Raw genomic sequence first — 26,267 nt, 5'->3', positions numbered from 1 at the left:
AATAAAGTGGAAGATACTTACCGAAACAGTTTTCCGTGATAAATGTACAAAATGTGCCCATCATCTCCATCCTACATTAGAATCGTCCCTCACGGTTCTCCGAATCACAAATCTGACACCAACCAGCGTCCAAATCGACGGATGGGCGTGAAGAGACGCTTCACGGACTTGAGCTTCGCCGTCCACTTGCCTGGCTGACCCAGAGGACCTCCATTCTCGACCACGAGTCGGTTCTTCTCGATCTGCGCAAGGACGGCCACGAAATCGAGGAGACACATGAAGTCCGCGCGAAGTCTCGCGTCCTCAAGACCATGAGGAACTTGGCGCAGGAATTGAATGCGTGAGACGTCGGGCAGGTGCTTCATCACCTTCCGCAGCTTGCTGAGCATGGCTTGTGGGGACGTGTCCATGACCCGGCCCTCGTTCTGCTTCAGGATGTTGCGCAGAGCTGTCAGCACCAAAGTCCAGTGCTCTCTCTGTTGGGCTGTGTATGGCCTGTTCTGAACTTCTGAGATTGCTGGGATGTAGTTGCCCAACATGGCGAATGGCGTGGCATGTATCACCATGTTGATGACACCCGTTCCAGCGATGGCTTGGACGCCGTTTCGGTCATTGAACCGGCCAGGGGCGAAGAAGCCACTGTCGAGCCACCAGACAGCAATCTCGTTGCCCCACATCACGTTGTCGAAGTCAACCGCAGTCCCGTCGTAGGGGCCAGTACCGAAGTTCTCGATGTTGTGAGCGGGACCACGCTGGCGCAGAATGTCGTGGGCTTGGTAGATGATTCGTCGTCGTAGTGGAATCGGATTGGTGTCGAATAGCTTCGTCTTGCACAAGGGGCAAGCGTCAGCCTCCCTCAACCAGTGAGCGATGCAGTCCAAGCAGAAGACATGGCTTGGGTGACAGCTGAGGGTCACAGGAGTCTGGAATTTCTCGAGGCAGATTCCACATTCGGTTATCGAGATGTCAGCAGGGGCTGGTGTCGAGATGAAACCCGTGGTAAAGAATTGCTCACGGGTGGGTAGGGTCGCGGTGATCTGGTTCGTCATGCTGTCGGTTCTCGTTCTTTGTCGAGAGGTGGTTGGTGGTGCTGGTTACTACTGTTGGGGTTGTGTTCTCTGAGTCTTCCGTTCGTCCTTCCGTTCAGTTCTGACGAACAGAACTCCAGAAAACCAACATCTTCTCGAGCGATATGTATGGATGGGCCACATTGTCCAAGTGTTATGGTTAACACATATATACAATGCCTTTGTCGTGTCAGCTCGACAATCTCTTTGTTCTCTCGCGGAGGAACTCACAAGCTCAGGACATTCACTCCACCCCCAAGTCAAGGCCATTCAGCATCGGTGTATAAGCAAAGTACTTGTATTGTGTATACGGTTCGTGGCCGTGGTAGTAGCCAGGGGCATATCGAGAAGGATGGCTTCCAGAAGGCCATCGAGGTTGTGAGGTCGGCCAGTGGACGCACAGGGAGCTCGAAGGAGGCATAGTGTTGGCCTTTTTCAACTCCTGAGAGATGTCATCCACAGCTCCAAGAGACTCGATCAATGTCCCAGCCCTCGAGATCTTGAGACACGCAACAAGCCTTAGGAAAGGCCCAGAGAGACAACATCAGCGTGATCATTAACATTAGGTACACCATCGCACAACCAGCCGTCGTCTCATCCCACATATCCACCGAATCCCCACACAATCCCACACTCCACTTATATATCCAGTCTCAAAGAGAAAAAAAAAGCGAATGATGTAGGGTATCTCTAAAACGCAGCAACGCAGCAAGCTGTACAACGCGCGAAAGAGAACAAAGACCCAAAACAAACGCCGTGCTGTCGAGGTCGATTCAGTGCTCAGCAGCAGCCTCTCCGCCCTCCTCCACCACCTCCAGCACTGCTGCTCGGTCGTCCGACTTTGAAGACCTCGCCCCAGCCTCCTCGCTTTCTCCTTCGTCTCATACTCCCCCCGTACCCGTCACTCGTCAGGCCTCCGGACTTGATACTCGAGCCTCCGTCGTCGTAGCGATAGTAATCCGCATCCCCGTACTGGATCCCGCTCATAGGATCGTCCAGGTCGATCTCCCCCAGCTCGATCTTCGTCAAGATCGTACTCGCCAGCTTGTTGAACACCTCATCCACGCCCTCTCCGCTCAGAGCAGAGACCTCCACGGCCGCAGGTATTCTATTCTGACTCGCCCAGTTCGCCGCGGTCGAACCACTCACAGCTCTCCCCGTAGCATTCACCGTAGCCCGTTGTTGACTCCCCAGACTAATCCCCATCGTACTGCTCCTCTGCAAACTCCCACCCACACTACTCGCTCCATCGTCCTCGACCAGGCTCCCACTCCACACCGCCGGCCTCTCCACCTGCTGCTCCTCCGCCAACCCCGCCGTCGACGCCTCCACCAAATCCGCCTTATTCCCCGCCACCACCACCGTCAACTGCGGACTCGCCAATGCCCTTGCATCATTCAGAAACGTCTGCAACTCCGCAAAACTCCGCTGATTACACACATCGTACACCAGCACTGCGCCCGCCGCGCCTCGATAATACGAGCGCGACACGCTCCGGAAGCGCTCCGTCCCCGCGGTGTCCCAGAGCTGGAGCTTGACTCTCTTGCGCCGGGAGCCCTGCACGCCGACCTTGACGATTTTGGACGCGAATTCGACGCCGATCGTTTGCGAGGAGAGGACGCGCCATTCGGATTTGACGAAGCGGTGCAGGAGGCAGGATTTCCCGCAGCCCGACGGGCCTAGGAGGATGATTTTCGCGAGGTAGTCGCTGTTGTTACCACTGTTAGTTTGTAGTTCTGAATGTGCTCTTGTGTTCGCGAACTCACTACATAGACCCCATCTCCTGGCCGCCCATGGCGGGGACATCGCGGGCAGAGGCGGTGGTGCTCGAGGTCGTGGAGCCGCGTCGTGGGCGAGGCATCGTCGCCTTGTGGTTTCCTTCTCGCAGGAGGGTTGTTGTAGGTGTGATCTAGGTCTGCACCAACATATTGAACGTTGGGCGGCGATGTTGGTGGTCACTATCGCGCGATACGGCGCAGGACGGCGAATGAGGGAAGCGCGTCTCGCCTTCGTCATGCGTGTCTTGGCATGCGAGCGCAATCACATGTCAGGTTTAGAGTTCGAACAAACGTGGGATGTTGGCAGGGGCGCGAATGATGTGAATGACAAAGAAGACTCGCCTGCCTCCGCGGATTCTCATTGAGAGGTGTATCTGTACATGATCCCATCCTCCTCCATCCCATAATAATGTCAAGCAAATATAATCCCTTTTGTCGCCCTATTCCAATGCAATCCGTTCCAATGCAAGAATCCATTCGCTGATGCTGGGTATCAGAAACCAGTCGCTCGCTTGTTTTAAACTCCTCCCAAGAAAAATGCAATCCAATCCAAACGAAAAAACTCCTCTAAAGTTGTATCCTTCTTTCCCTTACTTTAATGCGCCTCAAGCTGGGCCTCCGTCTTTTGACCCATCGTCATGCCGTCTCGTGGAGGTGCAATCGACCGTCCAGTAGTGGAGATGATGGACAGCTTGCGTGTAATCGCTGCCATGGCTTCGGCGTTGGTAGCCTCGGCCTCGTCTTCCACAGGTATATGTACCCATCGTCGTATCTCATTGCTTTTGTCCAGAATCTCGGCATCATTCGAGCCGGCTACCTCAATGCCAGCCTCTCTCAGCGTTTGCACCATCGCGCGGTTGTTGAGTTGCATGATTCGCTGAGGCTCTTCAGCCTTGGTTACACGCTTCGCAATCCAGGGGAAAAGCAGGCCGAAGTCCGACTGATTGAAGTGCTGGCTCTTTTGGACAAAGAACATGTGTGCACCATCGCCTCGTACAGGCGAGTTTGTGTTTGATGAAGTCTTGCTCGGCACCGACAGACGACTCTTCTGCGAGTTTGTTGTCTGCGATGGGGTAGTAAGGCCACTAGCCCTGCTACGCTGTCGTGTCAACGATCGCATGGGTGAGCGCGAGGTTTCGGATGCGTAACCCGAATCCTTCGAGGGCGACTCGTCGCGCAGTCGCGCCCAGTTTGGAAGTAGTCTGCCGCGGTCTCGTGTAAGTCGTGGAGCTGTGGATGGTCGCCGAGACAGTGTCGGCGGCGCTACGATATGCTTGTTGATGTTGAGATTGTCCTCCCAGTTGTAGAAGGCTTCTGACAAGACCGAGACAACATTGGCGCCAGCTGGTCCACCAACGGCGTACGTAGGAAGAGGCTTGTCCCACAGGAAGGTCTGGTCTGGCGAGCGCAGAGGGAGACACCACATGTCGAGTAGCAACGTCGGAGATTCCGGCATGATCTGGGACACCACAGCAGCATCCGCGTTGGGTACGATCAGAGGCCGACCGGCATCGGCAGGGCGCTCCTTGTGGTAGATGCTCTTCAGCAGCTGCACCGTGGTAGCCGCTCCAAAGGAGTGTCCAGCCCAGGTGACCTTCCCAGCTCGGTGAATGTCCAGCATGCTGTCGAACTGCCATAGCACTTCCACTCGCTCTTTGCGCCTCGTGCCGGAGTTGATGTCCAGGTTCTCGATTGCTTGACCTCCATCAATCTTCATCAGCGCCTCGAAAGCCATGCTAATCTCCCACATTCTTATCCGGAGCTGCTGGTCTCTGCTCTTGTACACTTCCGGTCCCGGCTCATGACTAATCTTGACGGGGTTGACGATGTGCGCTTCGCTGTTCTGGGTGGCGCGCACGTATTGGATCGGGCTGCTGCCATCACGGTGGTCGAGCGCAATCACGATCATGCCCTGACTCGCCAGGTCCCCGCAAACATAGCTGTAGGCATTGCGACTACCGGCCAACCCGTGGCTGAAGAAGGTCACGGGCCACCTCCCATTACTGGTAGGCGCATCCAACAGTCTCGCGTTGCGGTGCGCGGGTAGTGTGATCCAGTATAGTTGCTGTGGCATGTACGAGATGAGGTTGGAGAGCTTGGGTGACTTGACTCCAATGAAGTTGGCAAACGCTCTGATGGTCGCTCTCTGAGGCTGCGGAATCCATCGCACCGGGCGGTCTTGCTCGGACGAGCTTGGTTTCGCACAGGGATAGAAGATTCGGAAAGCTATCGTCGGCGCAGCGCCATCCGGTGCTTCTGAAGGGGAAGGGAGGTCGGCTACGGGTATTTCGACATCGACGGTTCCCACCTCGTAGGGGCCGTTGTAGTTGGGAAACGAGACAATGGGGTTCCAGCCCGATAGCAGCGAAGCCATTGCCGCCAGCGGGCACAGGTGGTTGTAGCGACAGCAGTGTTGGCAAGCCGGGGGTGTTGTTGTGTTGCGGCGCGGGATTTAACAGCAGGACTTTTGAGTTTCCAGATCTCTCCTGACGCCGAGCCAGGCAACGTCAGCCGCAGCGCACGTGCTGACCGATGGGTAGGATGCACTCCAATGCCGAACAACAAATGAAGTGAGTGTGGTAGGTGTTCGCAGGTGGATAGGAAGCGTGTAGCGGCGGAGGCGAGGGAGTAGAGGAGAGAGTAGGGGAGAGCTCCAGCAGCAGAGACAATTCAAGAAGTTGATCGTGTGGGCAGCCCAGGATCTTCAGGCACTAACGCTCACGTGCCGCGGCACTGACGTCTTTGTGTGTGCTAGCGCCAGTGGACTTTGCCAATTCAAGCAGCCGCACGCCACGACCGTTCATCGAAGAAGACTTCCTTCTTTCTGGCGGAGAATGGGCCGTTGAAAGTGTCGTGTGATGGCACGTAAACAATAATAATAGGGGCATGGCCAGCCTATATCCTGCTGCCTTCACAGCTATTATTTTCAGCGTCGTCGCATGCTGTACAACGCAATCGCTGCTGCAAAACCTGCAGACACAGCCTGCACTGGCCCAAAGTCAATGCTGCATGGCCAAGATCTCGGTCGCGCGAAAACTTCGTTTGCACGCCAAGGGAGGCTGTACTATACGACGACCACTGAAACCCGCCTCCTTCCGCGACTTGGGTTATGTGCGAGACGATCCCCTTGACAACAGCGCATACTACTCTTGAGGATCCGCGTACGGACATCTGGAAGACATAGGGTGTCCATCCTCAGCGCTTATACAGATTGCTTCTTCTTGGCCGTTCGCGTCACATGCACAACGCCACATCGCAGCGTCATACTTTGACATTCCTTTTCATCACCATCTTGGAAGACACACTGTTCGGGGATTTGGTATTCGATTCCGACAGCTTCGGCCAGGCGTGAATGTGCTCTAGGTTGTCAGCACCAGGATGTGCCGTGCTGAGAACGGCATGCTTCTCACCTGATGCTTGACTGACCACACTAGCGCTTGCCCATCCTCGCTCGCACACCTTCAACGAGACCGAGATGGCCTGGAAGAAGTGCAGAGCACCAGCAGCAAGCCAATCGTCGTCTAGCTAACACTGCTGACCACGGCCTGCATGTATAGCATGCAACAGCCCATATCCATGCCATCGCAGATGTCTCCGGCCGCCTGCTGTGCCCATATACCAACAACTGGCCTGAATGATGCTGATACCAATGGATTCAATGGCAGCGGTGATCAAGTCTTAGGTGCCGACCACATCCCATCTCATACCAGCCTCTTCATCAGCCAAGTGCATATCATAACAATGTGCTGGCACCTCTGAGACCGATCAACGGAAAGTCATCATCCCTGCCTTAACAGACGAACAGACTTCCGGGCCTGCTGTCCGCCGCTTGGTACCCATTACACTTTGAGGTATTTTCATGGGACAGTGTCAGCCTTACAACTTGGCAACAACTGCTACCAATCTCTCCGCCCTGTGTGAAGACCTTTTCGAGCACCGAAAAAGTCTGGCTCCATCTCCTTCTTCCACGGCCCGATGTACCAAACATACCGCAACCTTGACATACCGGCATGAGACAACCCATAACGGCCGTCCCAAACCTGCTTTATCGACGATGAAACAGCACGTTGACTGTCGTCAGAGTACCAATGGTCGGCCAGATGGAAAGCTCTTGACATGACACTCCTCATTTTACGCAAGATCGATCCCGACGTTTGAAGGATTCTGCTTTCCGGAAGCTTTTCTCCATCATAGCTTTCTCTCACCGGTGGTCCATCTACTACTTTACCCTTCACGCTATGCGCACCCACTAACAATACCTCGCCGTGAGGCTTTTCCCTTCCTCGACTTTATTCAACATGCCACTTCCAGGTGCCGAGTCGGCATTCCTCTTCTCTTGCCAAGTAATCAATACGCCAGCAGCAAGCCAGCAACATACCCAGCGTCCGAAGAAGAAAGCCTCATCGATCAAGCTGCGCAAGATGCCCTCTTTTGGCCAACGAGCTGCGAGGTATCTCGGGTTCGACTTGGACGAACCGGTCGAGGAGGTGGGACGAAGGTCACCAGTGCTGAAGCCTGAAGTGCACGGCTCGCTGGTATCCGTCGTAGAACAACAGCCATCAGAGCTGGTATGCAGGACCATGACTCAAGGGATCAAGCTGTACTGACGCGATCAGCAGACTCTGAGTAGCAGCGCATGTCCTGTCCCCAGGCATGGGAAAGCCAAGGCTACCGCGTTGGTGCAGCACTTCACTGTGCTTTCGCAGAGGTGATGGTCGTTTCTCCTCAAAGGAGCAGTAGATGCTGATGGATTCCAGCTTCTATCCAGATTCTCCGGCAATGTGCGCATGACAGGACACCAATCCAGTCTCTGTTTCGCGCATCGAGCTTTTCGACACTATGGCGGCCGATCTGATGTGAATCGAGAGCTGCTGGAGGGTGCGTGTCTCCCAGAGCTGTGGTGAATGGCTCAGAAATGGTTGGAAGTCCATCCCAATGAATGATGGGGCGGTGTTCTCGAGTCTGGGAAAGTGGCATGAGATGTCTTAGCAGATCAACAATGGTTAGCAAGAGCCCCCACAGGAGAAAAGTCTTCTTCATCGGTGTGTTATAATGAACGAATTTGAATTGCTAATGAAGCATCTTCTTTGATTGCAGTCTTTATAGAGTCCCCATCTAAGTGGCAGTTTCCGAGTTGGAAACCCACTTGCGAATGCGCAGACCAGACCAAGTTATCATCAAGCAGAATTTGGCCAGCGATAATCATGACGTCCTTAGCAACGGCAACGAAGCATGCGGCTTCGAGACGAGGCATTCATGGGATCCACCAAGACACGACCACATGACATTGTGACATGGAGCAGAAACTGGTGCGTTCTCACCCACATGCCGACAGACGGCATGGAGGCCCGAAGTTCCTCACGAATTGAATCCCTGCTCTCTTGGCGAGCTCATGCAGGAACATCTTGAACACCAAGCAATTCGACTGTCGATCGTATTCAAAAGCCAAACACATCTCGTACCTTGAAAATGTCTCCCAACTTCATCTTGTTATAAAAATCCCCTCCCTCCATCCAAAGAAGTTCCCCATCAACAACCTCACGTGGAACCCCAGTCCCAGCCTAACGAACAAATGGAGGCGGGTCTTCTCCGTAGCGAGAAGCTGGGCCTCCATTGGGGTCGACGCAGACTACGAAATTGTTCGTATGGAGCACCGAGGAAGGGCCTTGAACCACCGCCGCTTGCCGGCCTCACCTCCCCAAACCGAAACCGCGCACCACTCGCTGTCGGATCCACACCAGCAGCTTCGAAGCCGGCCATCTGACGAGTCGACGATGATCGATATGCGTTTGCTCTGGCACAGGCTCCGCCGACGCGCTTGATGGGGTGGTTGCTTCGCGGATATTCCGGCGAAAAAGAAGTTGGACGCGCGAGGTATAAGATGGAAAGGTAGGTCTCGCGGGAGACTTTTCTGTTAGGTCGCGCTCTTCTCCAATTCTTTGACTCTCCCTCTCTTCGACGCCATGCGATCTTTCGTTGCTACGGCCCTTGCGGCTGCTGGCGTGGCGAGTGCCTATGACTTCTCCAACCTCGCAGCTAGCAAGAACAACTATGGCTCTCCTGTGTGTGCCTATCCAGCCTGAAGACGATGGGTCATACTGATAGTTTCGACAGTTCCCAGACACTGTCTACCCAGACTTCGTCTCCAAGGATCCAGTCGTAGTCGAAGGAAGTAAGGAATTCCAACAGAGCCCTCCCAAGTACCCATCACCATGGACTGAGGGTCTTGGAGACTGGAGCGAAGCCTACGAGAAGGCTCGTGACTTCGTCAGCCAGCTTACTCTCACGGAGAAGGTCAACTTGACAACCGGTACTGGGTATGAAAAGATCTTCGATACACCCATACAGCATCATTGGCTGACATGAACACCCAGATGGCAACTCGAACGCTGCGTCGGCCAAACCGGTGGCATCCCACGCCTTGCCTTCCGCTCCCTCTGTCTGCAGGACAGCCCCAGCGGTATTCGATTCGCCGATTACGTTTCCGTTTTCCCCGCCGGCGTGAACGTCGCTGCCACTTGGGACAAGAAAGTGGCCTTTGACCGCGGTGCTGCAATGGGAGCGGAGCACAAGGGCAAGGGCGTTGATATCCAGCTTGCGGTACGAATACGTTGACGATTGGAGAGTGGAAAAGGGGCTGACAATTTTGGCAGCCTGTCGCTGGTCCTCTTGGTCGTGTCCCAGAGGGCGGCCGAAACTGGGAGGGCTTCAGTCCTGACCCTGCGCTTACTGGTGTGATGTTCGCTGAGAGCATTAAGGGTATTCAGAGCGAGGGTGTCATGGCTTGCGGAAAGCATTACGTGAGTCTTCTTGCTGCCTTGTTCATTCTCCGGTCACTGGGCTAACTTCTGACTCAACAGATCATGAACGAGCAAGGTTCGTGAGGCTTCTTCGTGCCTTGTTCACTTTCCGGTCACTGGGCTGACCTTAGACTCAACAGATCATTTCCGCTTAAAACCGGACTCGGAGGCCTATGGCTTCAACATCTCCGAGCCTTTCTCTGCCAACGTCGACGACGAGACCCTCCACGAGATGTACCTGTGGCCGTTCGCCGACGGAGTCAAGGCTGGTGTTGCGTCGATCATGTGCTCGTACAATCAGGTCAACAGCAGCCAGGCATGCCAGAACTCATACCTCCTGAACTACATCCTCAAGGGCGAACTTGGTTTCCAGGGCTTCGTCATGTCTGACTGGCTCGGCACACACTCTGGTGTTGCCAGCACGCTCGCCGGTCTCGACATGACCATGCCCGGAGAGACCACTTCATACAACAGCGTGGAGACCTGGTTCGGCGGTAACCTCACCGCAGCAGTTCTCAACGGCACTGTTCCCGCTTGGAGACTGGACGACATGGCCATGCGTATCATGGCTGGCTTCTTCTACGTTGAGCGAGAGATCGAGAGAGATCCTATCAACTTCTCCTCCTGGACCAAGGACACCTACGGGTACGAGCACTACTACGTGGGCGAAGGCGGTGTGACCCAGGTTAACGACCACGTCGATGTTCGTGGTGAGCATGGCAAGCTCATTCGCCAGTGGGGTGCCGAGTCCACTGTCCTGCTCAAGAACGTCAACGGCGCTCTCCCCCTGACTGGCAAGGAGCCCCTGACCGCGGTCTTTGGCTACGATGCTGGTGGCAACCCAGACGGTCCAAACTCTTGCGAAGATAGAGGATGCAACAACGGCAGTCTCGCAATGAGTTGGGGTTCAGGAAGCACCGATTTCACCTACTTGGTCACTCCGGACACTGCGCTTCAGAACGAGGTCGTCTCCAATGGTGGCGCTTATGAGAGCGTGCTCAACAACTACGGACTGGAGTACATTGGCGAGCTCGCCCGGCGCTCCAACGTATCCATCGTGTTTGCCAACAGCAATGCTGGCGAATGGTACTTGCAGGTGGACGGTAACTTGGGTGACCGTAACAATCTTGTAAGTCAGCCCCCCACCACACGAAATGAGAGACGAGACTAACAAGTACTCTAGACATTCTGGGGAGGTGCTGATGAGGCTCTCGCGAGAGTTGCCGGCAACTGCAGCAACACTATCCTCGTCATTCACTCAGTCGGCCCTGTAGAGTTGGAGAAATACAAGAATCACGAGAACATCACGGCCATCCTCTGGGCTGGCGTGCCCGGCCAGGAGACTGGCAACGCCATTGCAGACGTCCTCTCCGGCCGTGTCAACCCAGGAGCCAAGCTCCCCTTCACTATCGGCAAGAATCGCAAGGACTACGGCGCCGACGTCCTCTACACGCCAAACCACCCAGTCCCCCAAATCGACCACCAAGAGGGCAAATTCATCGACTACCGCGCCTTCGACCTCCACAACATCACGCCAACCTACGAGTTCGGCTACGGTCTCTCCTACACGACCTTCAACTACACCGACCTCAAAGTCACCAAAGTCAACACCTCGCCCTATACCCCCTACATGGGAGAATCCAAACCCGCCCCAACCTTCGGCAACTTCAGCAAGAACCCAGCTGACTACACCTTCCCCGCCAACTTCACCCGCGTCTCCCTCTTCCACTACCCCTGGCTCAACTCCACCAACCTCACCGCCGCCTCCGCAGACCCACACTACGGCCTCCCCGGCTTCATCCCAGAGAACGCCACCGACGGCACCGCCCAACCGATCCCCAAAGCCGGCGGCGCCCCCGGCGGCAACCCCTCCCTCTACGAAACCGTCTACCGCGTCGAAGCAACCATCACCAACACGGGCCCCGTCGCCGGCTACGAAGTCGCGCAGCTGTACATTTCGCGCGGCGGTCCGTACGACCCCGTCCGGGAACTCAGGGGTTTCGAGAAGTTGTGGATTGAGGCGGGCGAGTCGCGGACGTTTGTGTATGAGGTTACGAGGAGGGATGTCAGTTCTTGGAGTTCGGGGGAGCAGGATTGGTATGTGAGGAATTCGACCAAGAAGGTGTTTGTGGGGGCTTCGAGTCGGGATTTGCCGCTTGTGGCGACGTTGTCGTGATGAGGTGGGATGATTGATGAGAGAGAGTTATGATGGAGGTGTATAAGTATTAGGTACTTAGCGTTGCAATGGACTTGAAACTTCTTGCCATCTGTCTGTTGTCGTCGAGCCACTAACCTCTAGCATCAGACACCCAACCCAGCCCTTCTGACCCCTTGTCCTGGACCGACCAGACAAAGACATTGTACCTCAAAAGCCCTTCCAATGACGCGCAGCATTCCCATCCATTCTTCTTTGTCCTCAGTCCATGTGTGACTGTCGTCTAGGGTGCGGATCAAGAGGGGAAGCTTCAAGTCTCGAGATGGAAGCGGCAGTGATGAATGAGGTGAGGTGAGAAGTGATCCTATGGGTGATGTGGAGAGTGAGGGTTTGAGTGATGTAAGGAGTGATGTGAAGAGTGAAGCCAGAAGATAATTCGGGGGTAGGGTTAAGCAGAAAGGGAGCAATCGTCTCAAGAATAAGAAGAACAAGGCTGGACTCACCACTAACAGTGATATCTTCTCCGTAGGACTCTATTCCCAGGAGGACCATCAAACAAGCCCATTGTTGTGGATAGGCCGACAAAAAGATTGTACCAAGGAGACTGCAGCTGAAATGCCATTCAAGATATCGGCACTTCGAGCATGATATATAACACACACATTGGTATCTTGTTCTTTCGTTTCTTCTTCACCAGTTCCTTCCACACACAGGCCTTCTGGAAAGGCGAACGCTATCAAACATCTACATCGAACGACTCCAGCCGACAAAACTCCAACCTCAGAACTTTCGCCAACATGTCGTTCACCTGGTCAGACATCTCGACTCTGCTGCAAGAGAAGCTCGCTCTTCTCCCCCAAGGCACCACGATGATGCTCATCGTCCACACCATCGGCATCCTCATCGCGATGCCTTACTTCATGGACATCTTCGTGGCTTTTTTCGAGAAGACAATCACCTACATCTTGGTGTATCGCCCCTCCAGCATGCGCAAGTCAGTCGAAGGCAAGGCTTCGCCACCGAACAAGAGCATCGACACTGTCATCCAGACTCTCGGAGGCAGCCCTCCAGGTAAGTGCAGCATCTGTTTCGAAGACTACTGCCGTCCAGTGAAGATCAAGCAATGCGGCCACATCTTCTGCGACTCGTGTATTCGATCGACGCTGGCGTCAATCTCGCATTGCCCACTCGATGCTCGTGAGCTCTTCCCGGACAAAGCCCAGTCTGTACAAGACCAGATCCAACTCCAGCTCCAGCAAGGAGAGTGGGTGCACCCAATCTCGGTGATGCCGTTCAGCTTCCTGATTCCCGGCATAGGAACAGCAACGGTAAGTCTCGCGCTTCTGCTCGTCGAAGCCCTGTTCAAGATCCAAGGCAACACCATCTGCACCGCTATCGCTCTCGTTGTCATCGCTCCCATGCAGAGACTTCTACTCGCTCGCCAGATGACTATGCTGCTCGTCTCAACGAATGCACTGCGCTTCAAATTGGGGCAACCGGTTCGCCTACAGGGAATGTTCGAGATCTACTGGGCGATCCAGTTCATCCTTACTCCGTGGGTCTTCGCTGCTGGAGCGCAGATGATGCTCATCGTCGCCTGCTGGGTACCTTTCCTGGGCGCCATGAAGGCGAGGTTTGGAGTCAACCCCACGTACATGATTTCTCTGGCGGTGCCGCTTGAGTTGAGCCTTGTGATTCTCCGCAAGCCGATTCAGTTCAAGGTCAGAGCAGGAGAGCCACAGATCGTGATCCCTGAGTTGTGAAGATAGCCAGGATGGATGAGAGGTCTCATTTGCAATAGCCATATCCCGGATATGGATCGAGGGTTCCAGACTCCAGTGGGGGTGAAAATACATGTAGGATTAAACAAATCAAAACCATCGTCAAAATATGCTCATCCGTACCATTCCTTTTGTTCCTACGAATAGGCTACATGTCATATCTTCATAGCTCCGGCCGTTGCTTCACGAGAGCTGGTTGCGGCTCGCCGTGAACATCCTCTCTCCTCCGTCTGCACTCATCGCTCTGAGCACAGTTGACCGGGCCTCCCTGCCTACGCTTGGCTATCTCTGCTGCTCCTCGAGCGGTCGCGAAGGTGAAAAGTGATTTCCATTCATTGCTTTTACTGGCAACCATGTTATCGTGCTCAAGGACGTCGAGCACATTTTCGTCTCTCACGAGGTCGTGCAATGCTTCCCTGACAGCCGCCTGAAACCGCTCATTTGTCGCTGAAGGACCAGTCAAGAGAAGTTGAGTCACGTACGGCATGTAGACATAGCGCTCCAGAGTCTTCGCAAGCTCTCGGATTCGATTGCTGACGGCGGTCCAGTACTGTTCGGTATCGTCCGCAGCCGGCAAGACAAGTCTAACAAGTCCCAGATCCGGGTCGACAAAACTCGCGGATACAGATCCATCCTTTGCCGTCTGCAGGCCTTTGATTGTACCGCTCAAAGCCTCGAGATTGAGATCAACATGTAGCACACGTTGTTCTGGGAACTTCCATTCCTCTCGTTCGCATTCATATGCGTCTGTGTAGGTATGACACAAGCCTTTGCCGTAGCCTGCGTATGCAGCCGACGTGGCATAGAGCTGGTAGAGTGGATTCGGGTCATTCACCTTCATCAGGTTGTTGATCTTCAGATAGTCGAAGACGTCGCCAATCTCTTCGTCGGTCAAGGCGATGTGGTCTGGAGAGCTCAGCACTGCCGCGGCGACAGCATGCTCATCGTCCAGCCAAGTTTGTGTGGCCTTGATGAGCTTTGATACGATGGAGGCAAGAATAGCAGTCTCTGGAGTCGCTGGACGGCCAAGAAGTTTGTTCGACAGCCTCTACGCCCGCTTCCTCATGTACTGCAGCTTCTCCCAGTTGGTGTCAAAATGGTCAGGTACGCGATTTATCGGTCCAGTCGCGTACTTGCGCATAAGGGCGGTGAAGTCGGCATCGCCTTCGATCAAAGCAACGTCGTAGAGTTCCCATTCATGGAGCCTCACCACAGCAGTACTAGGTTTTATTGATCAGCTCACACCTTCAGAAAGACGAGTCGACTTCTTACTTACCCATGATCAATCTCCAGTGCCAGTCCGATTCCTGGCGCTCGTAGTTGGTCGACACTGGGACACTCTTCGCATCTGGGTAGAGGACTGGGACGATAATACTCCTGCGGCTGCACTGCCACTGGCCCCATGAGGCTTGCTGCTTGTGCACTTGGTGTCGCAAAGCAGAGCAGGAACGAGATAGATGCAATGAGCAGCCAAGTGGCCATTTTCGCGGACATGAGAGTTGTCGATATTTGCGGCGAGTTTGTTTCAAAAGCGTACAGGCGGAGCGTTTGCTGAAGTGCCAGAGAATGTTCAGAAATGGACATTGAATGGAAGATCAGTATTATTGACTCAACCTTGTCGCACGGGTCGCCGGGCTAATAGCCTGATACGTTTAGGCAGCTGCGAGGGTATTGTACCCTCGTCGTCCCGCTCAAAATGGAATGCGTAGCATTGTTATCCCTCTAATTCCTATAACAAGTAGCCTCTCAATCATAGTTCGCAATGCTTAGACAGCTCGAGAGTGCTGGTGATAGGCCTTCCACTTTCAAGCGTAACAAGGAGGTAAGAAGCCTTGTGTACGCGTGATCGCAAGGAGGCTGAGAAAAGGAAGAAGCCTGCTATGAAGGCGGCGAATGGAGCTCTTCACATAGCGGCTGTCCACCCAGGATATCGAGCAAGCAGTGAACCCAACTTTCCATGTGGTTCTACACCCACTTCTGTAAATGCTGTTCTTCTTTGTACCCTAGACCTCTGTGTTTTTGCTCCTGTTTCTCATTGGATCCTGCTGTTGACTGCAGGAAAGGCCATCCTCCGTATCTGGATCTTCGACACGACGAACAACCAGGAGGCGGTCAATCCTGACAACGCTAGGCAAGTCTGTTTCATTGGTCAAAGTGGATATGGGAAACGAGATGCCAGGTATCGGTTGCGGAATATCCAAAGAGGCCTGCATGCAATCCAAGTAGGGCGCTGTCATCAAACATCGTATTCGGTCCCGTTTCTTCATCCTGAGCTGACAGGTGGTATTATGGCAACCTCATCCCCTTCTGCAATGCTCATGCCCTTCGCGCTTTTACTCGCTTCTTCTTCCAAGTCGACATAGTCGAGATTGACCGTCAATGCACTACTGGACAGGACTTTCTCCTTGATGCCTGGGTACCTTTCTTCCAGCTTGTCGAATAGCTGGACTACTGGGAGCGGAGCTGGCAGGAAGTCGTACTCTTTTCTTGTGTACGAACTTGATGAAGCGAAGTAGAGGAGCGTGAAGTGTCCAGCTGGAGCCTTCGGACTACTCATCGTGCCTGTCTTCTCTGTAAGTTAGCCTCCAAGTAACGTCTTCTTGGTTTGAGGTAGATCGTGGAATTCGGAGTGTGAATCAGGAATATTAAGGTGTCCCCATTGCAAGGTCGGGTAATACATGCTATATATATTGTATAACATCATGTGATGGTGAAGCGAGTGAATGAGCTTGCAGAAACATACCTGTTTGAATGGCTACCTGACAGCAAGTCAGGTTGATTGAAGAAGAGAGGAAGTTGAAGCAAGCTAAAAGCCAAATCCTCCCGAACATGATGCCAAGACTTGCACGTGACGGCTGCCTGCGACTTCATTTCCATTCCAAACCCGTCAACATCTTCCCACTCACTTATACGAACAAAGACGAAACCCTGAACTGTTGCAAGGCATATCACGCAGTCTGTCGCTCTTTCAGCGACTGCAAATATGCCGGCGACTGAACCCACTCCCCGAACGTGGACACTCCGTTTCAAGCACCATCGAACAACGCTTCTGGTCGAAGTCGATCCTCTACAGCACCTATCTGAAGTCCGTGCCGAGCTTCTCCAAGCCTTGGATGAGACCAATCCATCAGGCGAACTCAATGGCCAGCAAATCCCAAAGAACCCAGACCAAATCCAACTTGGTCGAGCTGTCGACCGCAACAACTTGAATCTGGGCTACGTGACGATCGAGAAGGACGAGGAGGGCTCGGAGGCCAGTGGAAAAGGAAGGGGCAAGAGCACTGCCGGAAGTGGCACGAAGTCGTCGGCGGCTCAGATGAAGGAGTGTCCACAAGGCGCCGGTTTGAGGAATGCAGATGTTGTTGCATTCAAGTTCAAGAACGGAGATCAAGATGGTGGAGAGGGTGTTGAAGGAGCAGAGAAGTGGGACGTCAAGATTCCAACTATGGAGGAGACGTACGGCGATGAAGATGGGCAGCAAGACGAAGGCATTGGATTGGATGAAGGCTGAGAAATATGGCCGAGATACCACAAGCAAAACGACAACGACAACGAGATGGCAGGACATCACAATATGGCAGGACATGGTCCGTCAGACTGCTCATCCAGTGGTCGAAGACATGAAGACCGCAATGTCGGACTATAGCTTTCGCAGTGCACAAGGGAGACGGCAGAGCGGCTACCCCATCGGACGTCGCTTTCCTTTCCGGGCATGACAGCGGCAAGGTGCATCTCATTTCACCTGTACCATGCTCTTGCACGACGACGCTAACGGATAGCTTCCAGGAACATGGCCCAAACCAAGCCGGAAAGGACTTGACATCCCCGACGTCACCTCTCTATCCGTCCCTGAAATACTTCTCGCCGACTTCGCAGACGCCGAAGAAGACAAGTTATAGCATTATAACTTCATGGAATTGAATGTCAACGCCAAGGGCTTCGTGATTCACACTGCGTCACACGATGTCGTGGCGTTCTGAGTTTGCTTGCAATGTTTGCTACATTTGGAAGCTTCTGACTGGTCGAGGAGTTTATCAACCTTAGTCGGCACTGTCCAAGACATTGTGGGCTGTTGTCAACATTCTTGCAAGGATCGGTTGACAAGAAGCCATTGTCCGTGAGGCTGTGTCTGCCGAGGTCAGCAGTCGTTTCTTGACACATCTTCTCTCGTCCCTCCCAGGTCATCCTTTGGTCGAACGATCGTACACCACCACATGCAAAAAGGCGCCCAGCACCGTATCGATCGTAATGCGCAAGTTGTCATAATCATCCAGCACCAGCAACTGCCAGACCGGATCGTTCCAGCCCTACGCTCGCTCGAAACCCATTTGAACCCGAGCCGGCGCGCGCGTAGTCGAGACGAGCGAATGGATGTCCTCTAGTTGCCTACTCCGTCCGCTCCACGCCTCCGTCCCTCCCGTGCGTACTGTGCAAGTACCGACAGGCTCAGAACGAGTTCGGGACTCGATCTAGCCAGAAGCAAATGGCTCTGTCTCACTACAAGCTTGGCATAGCTCTTCGATGTGCTTGACTTGACAAGCAGAGCGCACAAAGCACGCAAGGTGCGACATCCTCTTCACAATAGGCCATCTTGCAAGGCCCGACATAGTGTAAGCTATCCCGCAGTGCAACGAGGGCCACCTGGTTGAGCACCCTGTGAGGCTGACGATGTGTGCGGTGTCACGACGGTCGTGAGATCTGCTATGGTCGCCGGTGATCACTCGGCGCATTGCCTGTCCTCAGTGATATTCCCCTACGGTGCGCGAACTCCTGAATGAGCACGCAAGCGGGCAGAGTTGCAAGAACGCAGCTTAGTATCGCTCGGAAAGCGACTCATGGCCACGGTTGGTGCCCATCCAAAGCGTGGAGCCAGATCGAGCGACTCTATGGCATATCTAAATCGGTGATTTCAGTAGATGCAGCCCTTCGCCGCAGTATCCCGATTCCACGGCTCGAACGCCCGTGGCCGTTTCGTGACTGGTCCAACCTCACTCCAGTTCGCATTGGTGGCCATGCACTCGTGCGCGCCCCAGCACGTTGGACCTGACTCCGCACCCTCAACTCACTGTCGCTATATTATGTGGACTCCACAATGAGTCGTCTCGTGCGCAAACGATTGCTTCTCGCCTCAAGCTGACCAGATCCAATTGCTCGCCTGTACAACAAAGCCACGTTCCAGCGAGTTTTCCTTCTTGCAAACACTGGGGACTCGCGCACCTGCAATCTTTGACGCCCTTTTGCTGATGCGCATCGTCCTCCTGCCGCCTTTGACGTCTTGCATTGGGCTTCTATCCTGCCAAACACGCTAGAATGTTGTAGCTATCTTCAAAATGGCTCTGCTATGCTGATTAGCTGCTGGACTGCCGACTACGAGCCTTCACTCATTACAACTTGCGACGGGCGAGACTTTTCGACAACAATCAGCCACTGACCAGCTGAATAACTTCAACTTTCACACCGACTAGAGAACCAAATACAATCCAGCCAGCCACCCGTCGAACGAGACCACGACCAATACATGCCCCTCACGACATACCACTACACCTGCGGCCACACCCGCCGCATCCAAGGCCGCGAATGCCGTTGCGTCTACACCCAGCTCATGCGCATCAACGACACAAACTATTTCTCCGACTCTCACAAAGGCTACGCGCCTTTCGACTACTCAAATTGCCACCACAACAAGAGCGTCTACAGAACTTATGATTGCCGGGATTGCAGACATTACAGGGAGAGACTGGCGGCGATGGTGAGGGTTGGGGAGAGGCCCGCTTTTTGGGATCGGTATAGGGGTGGGAGTTGGTGGTATTTGAGGGGGCGGTGAGATGATGGGAGAGCAGGCAAAACCTGCAGCGGTTCAAACGTTTGGGGGATCAACGCATGAATATTTCAGGAACTGCTGAAGCACTTTGTTGGGGTCTTATATCGCATAGGATGGGATGTTTAAAGACTTAAGATATGACCGAAGGCAATGCCGGAATGAGTGGGCATGTGGGACGAAGTTTGAGCAAGCGCTGAGTTTGCTCTTGACGTGCATCGCATCGATCAAGACTGAGTTTCTAGTATCGAGAGCCGCTTTAGCTGTGCTCAAAAGCATTGTAGCCGATATCATTTGACAGCTCATGCCTCGTTCTAATCAAGTCGAAGTCCAATGTCTGCCACTTTCCCCTTTTTCCCCTAGCATAGGCACGAACCCCTTTCGACTTCAACAAGGATAACGCGAGGTCCTTCAATGTACTTCCATTCGCTCCGAGTTCCCCTACGTTCCGCAAGCCATCCAGTGTCTCGTCATTGCTTACGAGCCGTGCACGAGTATACTTTTTCAACACTGGAACTTCGTTGCCTTGGGCTGATCGATCCTTCATATGTCGAGATGAGCATCGCACAGACACTGTTTGCCAAATTCCAGTTGTCGCAGGGTCCTGATGATACGGACTGATGGCTTGTGCTCACCCCAATCCTTCCAGACTCAAGCCACCAAACCCCTCTTGCATGACCTTCTGCACCGCAAGGTGATTGCCAGCCGCGAGAGCAGACTCAGCTAACCCTCCTCCAAGGTCTAGCTGATTCAGAAGAGCATACAAAGCTCCAGCAATGAAAGTGTCTCCCGCTCCAACACTGTCCACGACTCTAAACCCTTCAAGCAGTTTAGCCTTCCCAGTAACACAGTGGCCATCTCTCAGCCTGAGCACAGCAGCTCCATCAGCACCCCACGTACAGAACAAAAGACTAGCCTTTGGAAGAGCCGGAGCCTGTGACCGGAGTAGTTCTTCAGCCGCCTGATAGCCTTTCGTCTCCGCCCACGACTTGGAGAAGAACACCACATCCGCTTCCGCAGAAATCAGTTCCAGACCCTCCCGATTCGGCTTCTCGACTTCCGCACTGAGCAATACGTTCGGATACCGCTCTTTCAGCCATCGCATACACGCCACGGAAGTCTCGACTTCGCGGCCTTCGAAGTGGAACCACATTCTTCCTCCCCCTTGACGGGATATGCTCGTGACTCTCTCCTGGAATTCCTCGACCCTCATCTCGGGCAGTTCGTTGTAGTTGACAATCGTCCGGGATCCCGTCGCATCCGCTTTGATGATGTAGCTCGAAGCCGGCTCCGTGTGGTCCTCGCGGTAGACGCAGTGCTGCGTGCTCACTTTCTCTGCCAGGGAGTTCCTTACAAATTTCGTCCCAGGAGATGTCTTCGCGGGTAAAACGCACAGGAGTAGCAGTTCATATTCCCTGCCTTCGGCGGGTTGGAGTTGTTGGAGAACTTCGAGGCTGTTCGCCACGTTTCCGCCACGTCTTCGGTCTAAGGATCTCGCGCGTAGTTTGTGGTCTTCTTGTGGAAATTGTGGGACACTGACTGTTGTTAGTGATGTTTCGATAAAGGAGTTGATGGAACGACCTCAGGATGGTGTCAACGTAGCAAGCGCCGACCATTATCAGCTTTCGTACAGGCGGCGAGATATCCATTATCAAAGCTTTTGGGGTACAGAGAAGTATGAGCAAGTGTTGGCTTGAAGTGAAGAAAATGTGAAGTTGTTGTGATGTTGAACATCGTCACAGGGCAGGGAAGGACTTGTTGAGCTAGGCGTTCATCAGCAATGCAAACTTTGATGGATTTAGTTTATATTTGATTAATCATTGCTTAGCTATGTTCCTACCGGTATGTCAGGTATTCTGGTCGTCAGCTATAGCTCCAGATGAATTTGGAAACGATTGCTGGGAGGTTTCTGGTGAATTTGTTGGCCCGTTATGACCTCGCACTCACTCATTACACTCACGGTCACCCACATCATGAACCAACTGACAAGCTTGTGCATAAGTATGTGAGCATGGTCGTTCATTGAGGTCTTGAGATACTGTACGCTGAAAGGCTAATCAACAGAGACACGGTTCTAGTGTGGTCTCCCGCCATATCAAAATCAAGATGCAGCATACGCCAGATAACGCCTTCCCCGAAGCATGGGCTCGTTACATGGCCATTTCGGCTTGCAGCTTCCGTAACTCTTCTTCCTCGTCGTCTTCGACTGCATGTTTGCTTTGTGCTGTGTCCAGGTCAGTATCTGCGTGGTAGAAGTCTTCTGTAGATCTCCACTTACGCTCTCCCACCGGCTGGTTCGGTAGTCGCTGTATCTGGTCGGATACTGGCACTGTTCCAGTCTTGAGCATTTTGTTGTCCAGCTCCTCTTGTTGGAGCTCTGCAAGCTCTTCGTCTAGCTCGTCCTCGTCTACGCCTTGCATGGAATTGCCCTGTGTAAGCGCATCCGCAATCTCCTCCCCGATCGCATGTTGCTCCCTGAGATCTTCCATAGTTTGATCGACCTTCTCAATTGATAGGTCGCCGTGGATCTTCTTCATGGCTTGCTGCGCGCCCTTCATGGCGTCGAGTGTCTCCTTGTTGATGTTCGCCGTCTCGATCGATGAGATCTCTCGCTCTACTGTCATCATTTGGGCACTGGTCTGCTCTAGCTGATGTTCGAACGCCTTCTTCCTTCGAAGTGCAGCTTTGGCAACTGAAAAGCAGGACTATCAGCTTCCACACTCTTATCTCGGCCATTCTATAGCCTGGCCTGATCGTGTGACACTTACTGGCTTTATTCGCGCTCACATTCTTCCTCGCTATCGCGTCTTGCTCGTCCATCTGATTCTGAAGGTGCTTCTCTCTCTTCGACAGCATTTCCAAGGTACTCCTCAAGCGTAAGATGGCGTTCTTGGGCGCATCCTTCTTCGCGGTGGCGGTACCGCCGAAAAGGTTGCCCCAGCCCCAGCCAGACATGTTTGCTTCCGAGTGTACTCGCTTCTGTGGATCTGAATGCCGTGGAAGTGGACGATGGCTTTTGCGTGACTGCAGAGATAGCAGTCTCTGGTGAGGGCCGGGGTATGGGGAATCGTCGTCTAGAACGCCGCAGAATCTATCACGGGAGTAGGTGTCGGAGCGGAGGACGCGGTGGGGTGGGTGTCGACAGATTCACAGGTTTGGACGCTTGGAGAGTCAGGAAGCAGGTGGCGGTGGTAGGTTCGTTGAGTATGAGGATTGTGTCTGCTGCCTGAGTGTGTCTCGCGAGCACATGTCTTTGAAAGGTGTGACGTCGAGCGGGTCGGCCCCTCCAGTAGTCTACTTTGGGAAAGTGTAGCGCCGATCTATTTACCTCGCGTCCTTCACGACTGCTCTTCACGTTCCGTGCATCTGCAAGGCATCCTCAAAGCCTGATCTCAGCATATAGGCAGCACGATGTCGCTGAATGATCAAGACAACTGGCGGCCAGTGCCAACGCGACTTGTGCAATTCGACCAGGTGCAACAGCAAGAACAAGGCACCAAGATTCGCTTTCTGGGCTGGTCAGTGCAGTCATCTCCGAGCAGCTTACAGGAGTGACTTACAATTCACGAAAGTGTTCAGGCGTATCAAGGCGAGAGCGCGACTCTCTTGCTGAGCGGCACTCATGTCATCTCAAAGACGGCGAAGCAAGTTCACGTGAACGTCGAGGAAATACTACCATCAGTCAACCACGAGCTGCTCCAAGTCGGTGCTTGGTTGAACATTGTTGGATACGTGAGAAAGCCGGATTCTCCTACAGATGCTCCGCTATCCAAGTCTGGAAAACAGAGGCGACGAAGCACTCGACTGAAACCTACCGTGGTCGACGCCCTCATGATGTGGACTGCTGGTGCGATCAAGCTCGACGACTACAGCTCAGCGGTGCGCAGCTACCAAAGTACGCTTCCAACAGACTGAACCATGCTACGATGGAGAGTTGAGCCTATTTGCGTCTGTATTAACCAGAGGAACGCGAGCTCGACGGAACCGTCGTGTCGCATCACGATGAGAGCGTGGAATGCTCGAAACTCGTCTGTCACGCAACGAAGCGGGAATTCCAGCCATATTGAAAACGGTTCACGGCTGCCTTGAGCCGGGGAGCAGGAATAGCAGACCTTGCATTTTCGACGCACCACAGGACAAGGCTGGTTAAGAATGCAACATTGATTGACGCATCAAGCGCTTCGACTCGATTTAAGCCGACTGAGGCCTCGCGAACGGAGGATCGCGAACGGACGGTGGAGTAGTGTTCCAATGCCTTCACCAGCTCCATTGCTCCCGCTGAAGTCGAGCACCCGGCGACGACAGAAGATCAGGCAGTGCTCGGGTTGGCGTCCGTCTCCCAACCCGGGAGCAATCGAGTAACGCTGGCTCTGAACTCGGCCACATAAAGAACATCTGTGCTATCCCAAAAGGAGCTGATTATCTTGTTTTGCTTTAAATTGAACGTCATGACCATCACCAGTGAGCTACCTCTGCCATCTGGAATACGGCGCAGAGCGCGGTCACCTTGGAAGACTAGGGAAAGGACTGCCCCATGCGTTCCGCTTTGACCCAAACCACGATGATGGACGTGACGAACAAGAATGTTCTACTGTCATAAGTCTACGAAGGGAGCCTTTTCTGACTGCTAGTTGGGTTCAACATCTCTTTCTTAAGGCCGGAATAAGATCCGGACAATCGTACATTTGCAAAGTCCGGAACTCTCTGGACGCCATGGTCCAGGATGGAAAGCCTTGTCGTTCCAGTCTACTTCCATACTTGCTCCATGCAGCTGTTGTTGAGAATCTCAACTTGACAACACCACCTTGCTACGCAGGGCTATCATTTCCCTACAAAGCGACCATATGGACGCTCCTCCTTCGCCCACAAACATGATTCGGCCCGTAGGTGCATCTTTCGGCACATCGCTACGCATGCACTCGCGACTCTTACATATACACGAAGTAGGCACCGCAGTACCCGCATTGAGCTATAGCAGCAACGCGCCTGGAACGGAGAACGCTTAAGGCCGGGCAATTCAGCCTGTGTGACATCACCCCGAACGAAAGCGAAAACCCGCACGTGGCGATGGGGTTCTGAAACGGGAAAACGAGGATCCCATAATGTCCATATATAAGCGTCACTAGGTATCGGCATCGTTGTTTTTGTGGAGGCATTGGGCAAGATTGAACCGCTTCTTTTGCTTCGACCTCGCTTGACAGGACGATCGACCAATCCATTTGTGGCCGATTGACACACCACCACCAAAATGCCCTTCCAATACAAAAAGGTCCTCGTCCTAGGAGGCACGAGCGGTATAGGCAAAGCCATGGCGGAGAAATTCCTCAACGAAGGCAGCTCCGTCATCGTCGTTGGCCGACGAAAACAGAACCTCGAGGCCTTCGCACAAGAATATGGCAAAGAAGAAGGCAAAGTCGACACGGCCGTCTTCGACATCACAGACCTCAAAGGAATCCCCACCTTCGCGAGCGAAATCACGTCCATACACCCGGATCTCGACTGCGTGTTCCTCAACGCGGGCATCCAGCGCCATCTGAAATGGCAGGAGCCGGAGAAGGTAGATCTGGATCTGATGGAGAAGGAATTCACGACGAATTATACGTCGTACATGTACTTCACGAAAGCCTTCCTCCCCTTCCTCCAGAGACAAGCACCGAGACCTACCTCGCTGATCTACGTCTCCTCCGGCCTGGCCCTCGTGCCCAACTCGTACTGCCCCAACTACTGCGCCAGCAAAGCGGCGCTGCACCACATGGTCCTCGCGCTGCGGTTGCAGATGAAGGAGATTGAGTCGAATGTCAGGATTGTGGAGTTGTTGCCGCCGGCTGTGCAGACGGAGTTGCACGATGACAAGCATCAGCCGGAGTTCAAGGGCACTGGTGCGGCGTTTGGAATGCCACTGAACGACTTCGTGCAGGAGCGGCAGAAGGCGATGTTGAGGATGTATGAGGCGCAGAAGAGTCGGTAAAAGCGCCTGTCGGCTGGTGGGATCAGCTGGGTGCTATGCCATTCAAAGGTCGAGCGTTTCAATATTCCATGAGAGAACTTGTCTCTGATTTCCACTGGCTCTTGCCAAAACGTCTCCAACCTCCCTAGGCAAGACGAAACAGTATGTCCCAGCCGTCTGAGAGCAGTCTTTGATCCTGGGTATGGCGAGCAGAATGTAAGCCTAAGCCTTCACCATCTCTTGTCAGCTCCATTGAAGTCCCTCATCACGAGGTAGCATCGCATATTGGCGGTTGAGGCATCTCAATAATGCCTCTCGTCTACAGCCTCGCGCCCCGGATCGTGCTTCCAATTCAGGCACGTCTTCGGCTGCCGACCCATCGAATGCGTACGCTGATGCCGACCTGACGTCCAAAGGAAAATGGCTCGCGCGGTACGATGCTTTCCCGGGTGGCAATGCGATCGTGTTACGAGAGAAATATCCAAAATACCGCAGACGCCCTTTGTTGAGGCTGTTCCGCTGAGGGAGTACCAAGGGAAACCTCGGAGTGAGCAGGGTAACGAGGCAATGTAGGTATTCTTGTAGCTGTCCGGGTCTTGGTATCGCATCCATTCGGCCAACTGGTTGGCCCACGGCGAAGACAGATAGGCCAACGACGAAAACAGATGTGGGAGTAAGCAGCACCGCCACCCGGTGCGCTTTGTTCTTACTCGATCCTCCGCCGTTGTCAGAGTATTTGGGAGGTTCCCATTGGCTGCAGATAAGGAATCGAGCTTGGCGCAACGCTGCTGCAGGCGGTGGCAGGGATGACGGACAGACTTGTGGCGTACAGAAACTTGGGGGATGCGAGCATTATCCCGCGACACGATGGATGGATGGCTGTGAGATACGCGTGTGTCGCGTGAGAGCTGATGCTGTGAG

At 53.7% G+C, this 26,267-nt stretch overlaps 14 protein-coding genes across 14 annotated transcripts; 7 read left to right on the top strand and 7 right to left on the bottom strand.

Moving 5' to 3' along the window:
- Nucleotides 1-104: 104 nt before the first annotated feature.
- Nucleotides 105-1,049, bottom strand: M409DRAFT_25929 (uncharacterized protein; the record flags this gene model as incomplete). Its single annotated transcript, XM_033807884.1, has 1 exon — nucleotides 105-1,049. One exon carries the CDS (start codon nucleotides 1,047-1,049, stop codon nucleotides 105-107), a length of 945 nt encoding a protein of 314 aa, XP_033664634.1.
- Nucleotides 1,050-1,847: 798 nt separating this feature from the next.
- M409DRAFT_25928 (uncharacterized protein) lies at nucleotides 1,848-2,928 on the bottom strand (the record flags this gene model as incomplete). Its single annotated transcript, XM_033807883.1, has 2 exons — nucleotides 1,848-2,775; nucleotides 2,834-2,928. The coding sequence occupies 2 exons, from the start codon at nucleotides 2,926-2,928 to the stop codon at nucleotides 1,848-1,850; spliced, it is 1,023 nt and encodes a 340-aa protein (XP_033664633.1).
- A 512-nt stretch (nucleotides 2,929-3,440) lies between these two features.
- On the bottom strand, nucleotides 3,441-5,219 carry M409DRAFT_57233 (uncharacterized protein; the record flags this gene model as incomplete). The annotated part of the gene is made up of 1 exon (XM_033813566.1): nucleotides 3,441-5,219. The coding sequence occupies one exon, from the start codon at nucleotides 5,217-5,219 to the stop codon at nucleotides 3,441-3,443; it is 1,779 nt and encodes a 592-aa protein (XP_033664632.1).
- Nucleotides 5,220-7,143: 1,924 nt separating this feature from the next.
- M409DRAFT_57232 (uncharacterized protein) lies at nucleotides 7,144-7,749 on the top strand (the record flags this gene model as incomplete). The annotated part of the gene is made up of 2 exons (XM_033813565.1): nucleotides 7,144-7,413; nucleotides 7,603-7,749. 2 exons carry the CDS (start codon nucleotides 7,144-7,146, stop codon nucleotides 7,747-7,749), a joined length of 417 nt encoding a protein of 138 aa, XP_033664631.1.
- Nucleotides 7,750-8,808: 1,059 nt separating this feature from the next.
- On the top strand, nucleotides 8,809-11,821 carry M409DRAFT_25925 (glycoside hydrolase family 3 protein; the record flags this gene model as incomplete). The annotated part of the gene is made up of 7 exons (XM_033807882.1): nucleotides 8,809-8,907; nucleotides 8,960-9,162; nucleotides 9,220-9,445; nucleotides 9,499-9,645; nucleotides 9,706-9,721; nucleotides 9,786-10,774; nucleotides 10,829-11,821. 7 exons carry the CDS (start codon nucleotides 8,809-8,811, stop codon nucleotides 11,819-11,821), a joined length of 2,673 nt encoding a protein of 890 aa, XP_033664630.1.
- A 776-nt stretch (nucleotides 11,822-12,597) lies between these two features.
- Nucleotides 12,598-13,563, top strand: M409DRAFT_25924 (uncharacterized protein; the record flags this gene model as incomplete). Its single annotated transcript, XM_033807881.1, has 1 exon — nucleotides 12,598-13,563. One exon carries the CDS (start codon nucleotides 12,598-12,600, stop codon nucleotides 13,561-13,563), a length of 966 nt encoding a protein of 321 aa, XP_033664629.1.
- A 181-nt stretch (nucleotides 13,564-13,744) lies between these two features.
- On the bottom strand, nucleotides 13,745-15,075 carry M409DRAFT_57229 (uncharacterized protein; the record flags this gene model as incomplete). Its single annotated transcript, XM_033813564.1, has 3 exons — nucleotides 13,745-14,629; nucleotides 14,690-14,801; nucleotides 14,858-15,075. 3 exons carry the CDS (start codon nucleotides 15,073-15,075, stop codon nucleotides 13,745-13,747), a joined length of 1,215 nt encoding a protein of 404 aa, XP_033664628.1.
- Nucleotides 15,076-15,844: 769 nt separating this feature from the next.
- M409DRAFT_68324 (uncharacterized protein) lies at nucleotides 15,845-16,138 on the bottom strand (the record flags this gene model as incomplete). The annotated part of the gene is made up of 1 exon (XM_033817785.1): nucleotides 15,845-16,138. The coding sequence occupies one exon, from the start codon at nucleotides 16,136-16,138 to the stop codon at nucleotides 15,845-15,847; it is 294 nt and encodes a 97-aa protein (XP_033664627.1).
- Nucleotides 16,139-16,564: 426 nt separating this feature from the next.
- Nucleotides 16,565-17,092, top strand: M409DRAFT_25921 (uncharacterized protein; the record flags this gene model as incomplete). Its single annotated transcript, XM_033807880.1, has 1 exon — nucleotides 16,565-17,092. One exon carries the CDS (start codon nucleotides 16,565-16,567, stop codon nucleotides 17,090-17,092), a length of 528 nt encoding a protein of 175 aa, XP_033664626.1.
- Nucleotides 17,093-19,099: 2,007 nt separating this feature from the next.
- M409DRAFT_68323 (uncharacterized protein) lies at nucleotides 19,100-19,405 on the top strand (the record flags this gene model as incomplete). Its single annotated transcript, XM_033817784.1, has 1 exon — nucleotides 19,100-19,405. One exon carries the CDS (start codon nucleotides 19,100-19,102, stop codon nucleotides 19,403-19,405), a length of 306 nt encoding a protein of 101 aa, XP_033664625.1.
- Nucleotides 19,406-20,030: 625 nt separating this feature from the next.
- Nucleotides 20,031-21,048, bottom strand: M409DRAFT_68322 (uncharacterized protein; the record flags this gene model as incomplete). Its single annotated transcript, XM_033817783.1, has 2 exons — nucleotides 20,031-20,934; nucleotides 20,981-21,048. The coding sequence occupies 2 exons, from the start codon at nucleotides 21,046-21,048 to the stop codon at nucleotides 20,031-20,033; spliced, it is 972 nt and encodes a 323-aa protein (XP_033664624.1).
- Nucleotides 21,049-21,549: 501 nt separating this feature from the next.
- On the bottom strand, nucleotides 21,550-22,354 carry M409DRAFT_25919 (uncharacterized protein; the record flags this gene model as incomplete). Its single annotated transcript, XM_033807879.1, has 3 exons — nucleotides 21,550-21,623; nucleotides 21,678-22,091; nucleotides 22,168-22,354. The coding sequence occupies 3 exons, from the start codon at nucleotides 22,352-22,354 to the stop codon at nucleotides 21,550-21,552; spliced, it is 675 nt and encodes a 224-aa protein (XP_033664623.1).
- Nucleotides 22,355-22,810: 456 nt separating this feature from the next.
- On the top strand, nucleotides 22,811-23,314 carry M409DRAFT_25918 (uncharacterized protein; the record flags this gene model as incomplete). The annotated part of the gene is made up of 2 exons (XM_033807878.1): nucleotides 22,811-22,917; nucleotides 22,972-23,314. The coding sequence occupies 2 exons, from the start codon at nucleotides 22,811-22,813 to the stop codon at nucleotides 23,312-23,314; spliced, it is 450 nt and encodes a 149-aa protein (XP_033664622.1).
- A 1,333-nt stretch (nucleotides 23,315-24,647) lies between these two features.
- Nucleotides 24,648-25,367, top strand: M409DRAFT_57226 (uncharacterized protein; the record flags this gene model as incomplete). The annotated part of the gene is made up of 1 exon (XM_033813563.1): nucleotides 24,648-25,367. The coding sequence occupies one exon, from the start codon at nucleotides 24,648-24,650 to the stop codon at nucleotides 25,365-25,367; it is 720 nt and encodes a 239-aa protein (XP_033664621.1).
- Nucleotides 25,368-26,267: the final 900 nt, after the last annotated feature.

Source organism: Zasmidium cellare (genome assembly GCF_010093935.1).
Source record: "Zasmidium cellare ATCC 36951 unplaced genomic scaffold M409scaffold_29, whole genome shotgun sequence".
NCBI lineage: Eukaryota > Fungi > Ascomycota > Dothideomycetes > Mycosphaerellales > Mycosphaerellaceae > Zasmidium > Zasmidium cellare.
This window is presented reverse-complemented; position numbering and strand designations above follow the sequence as displayed.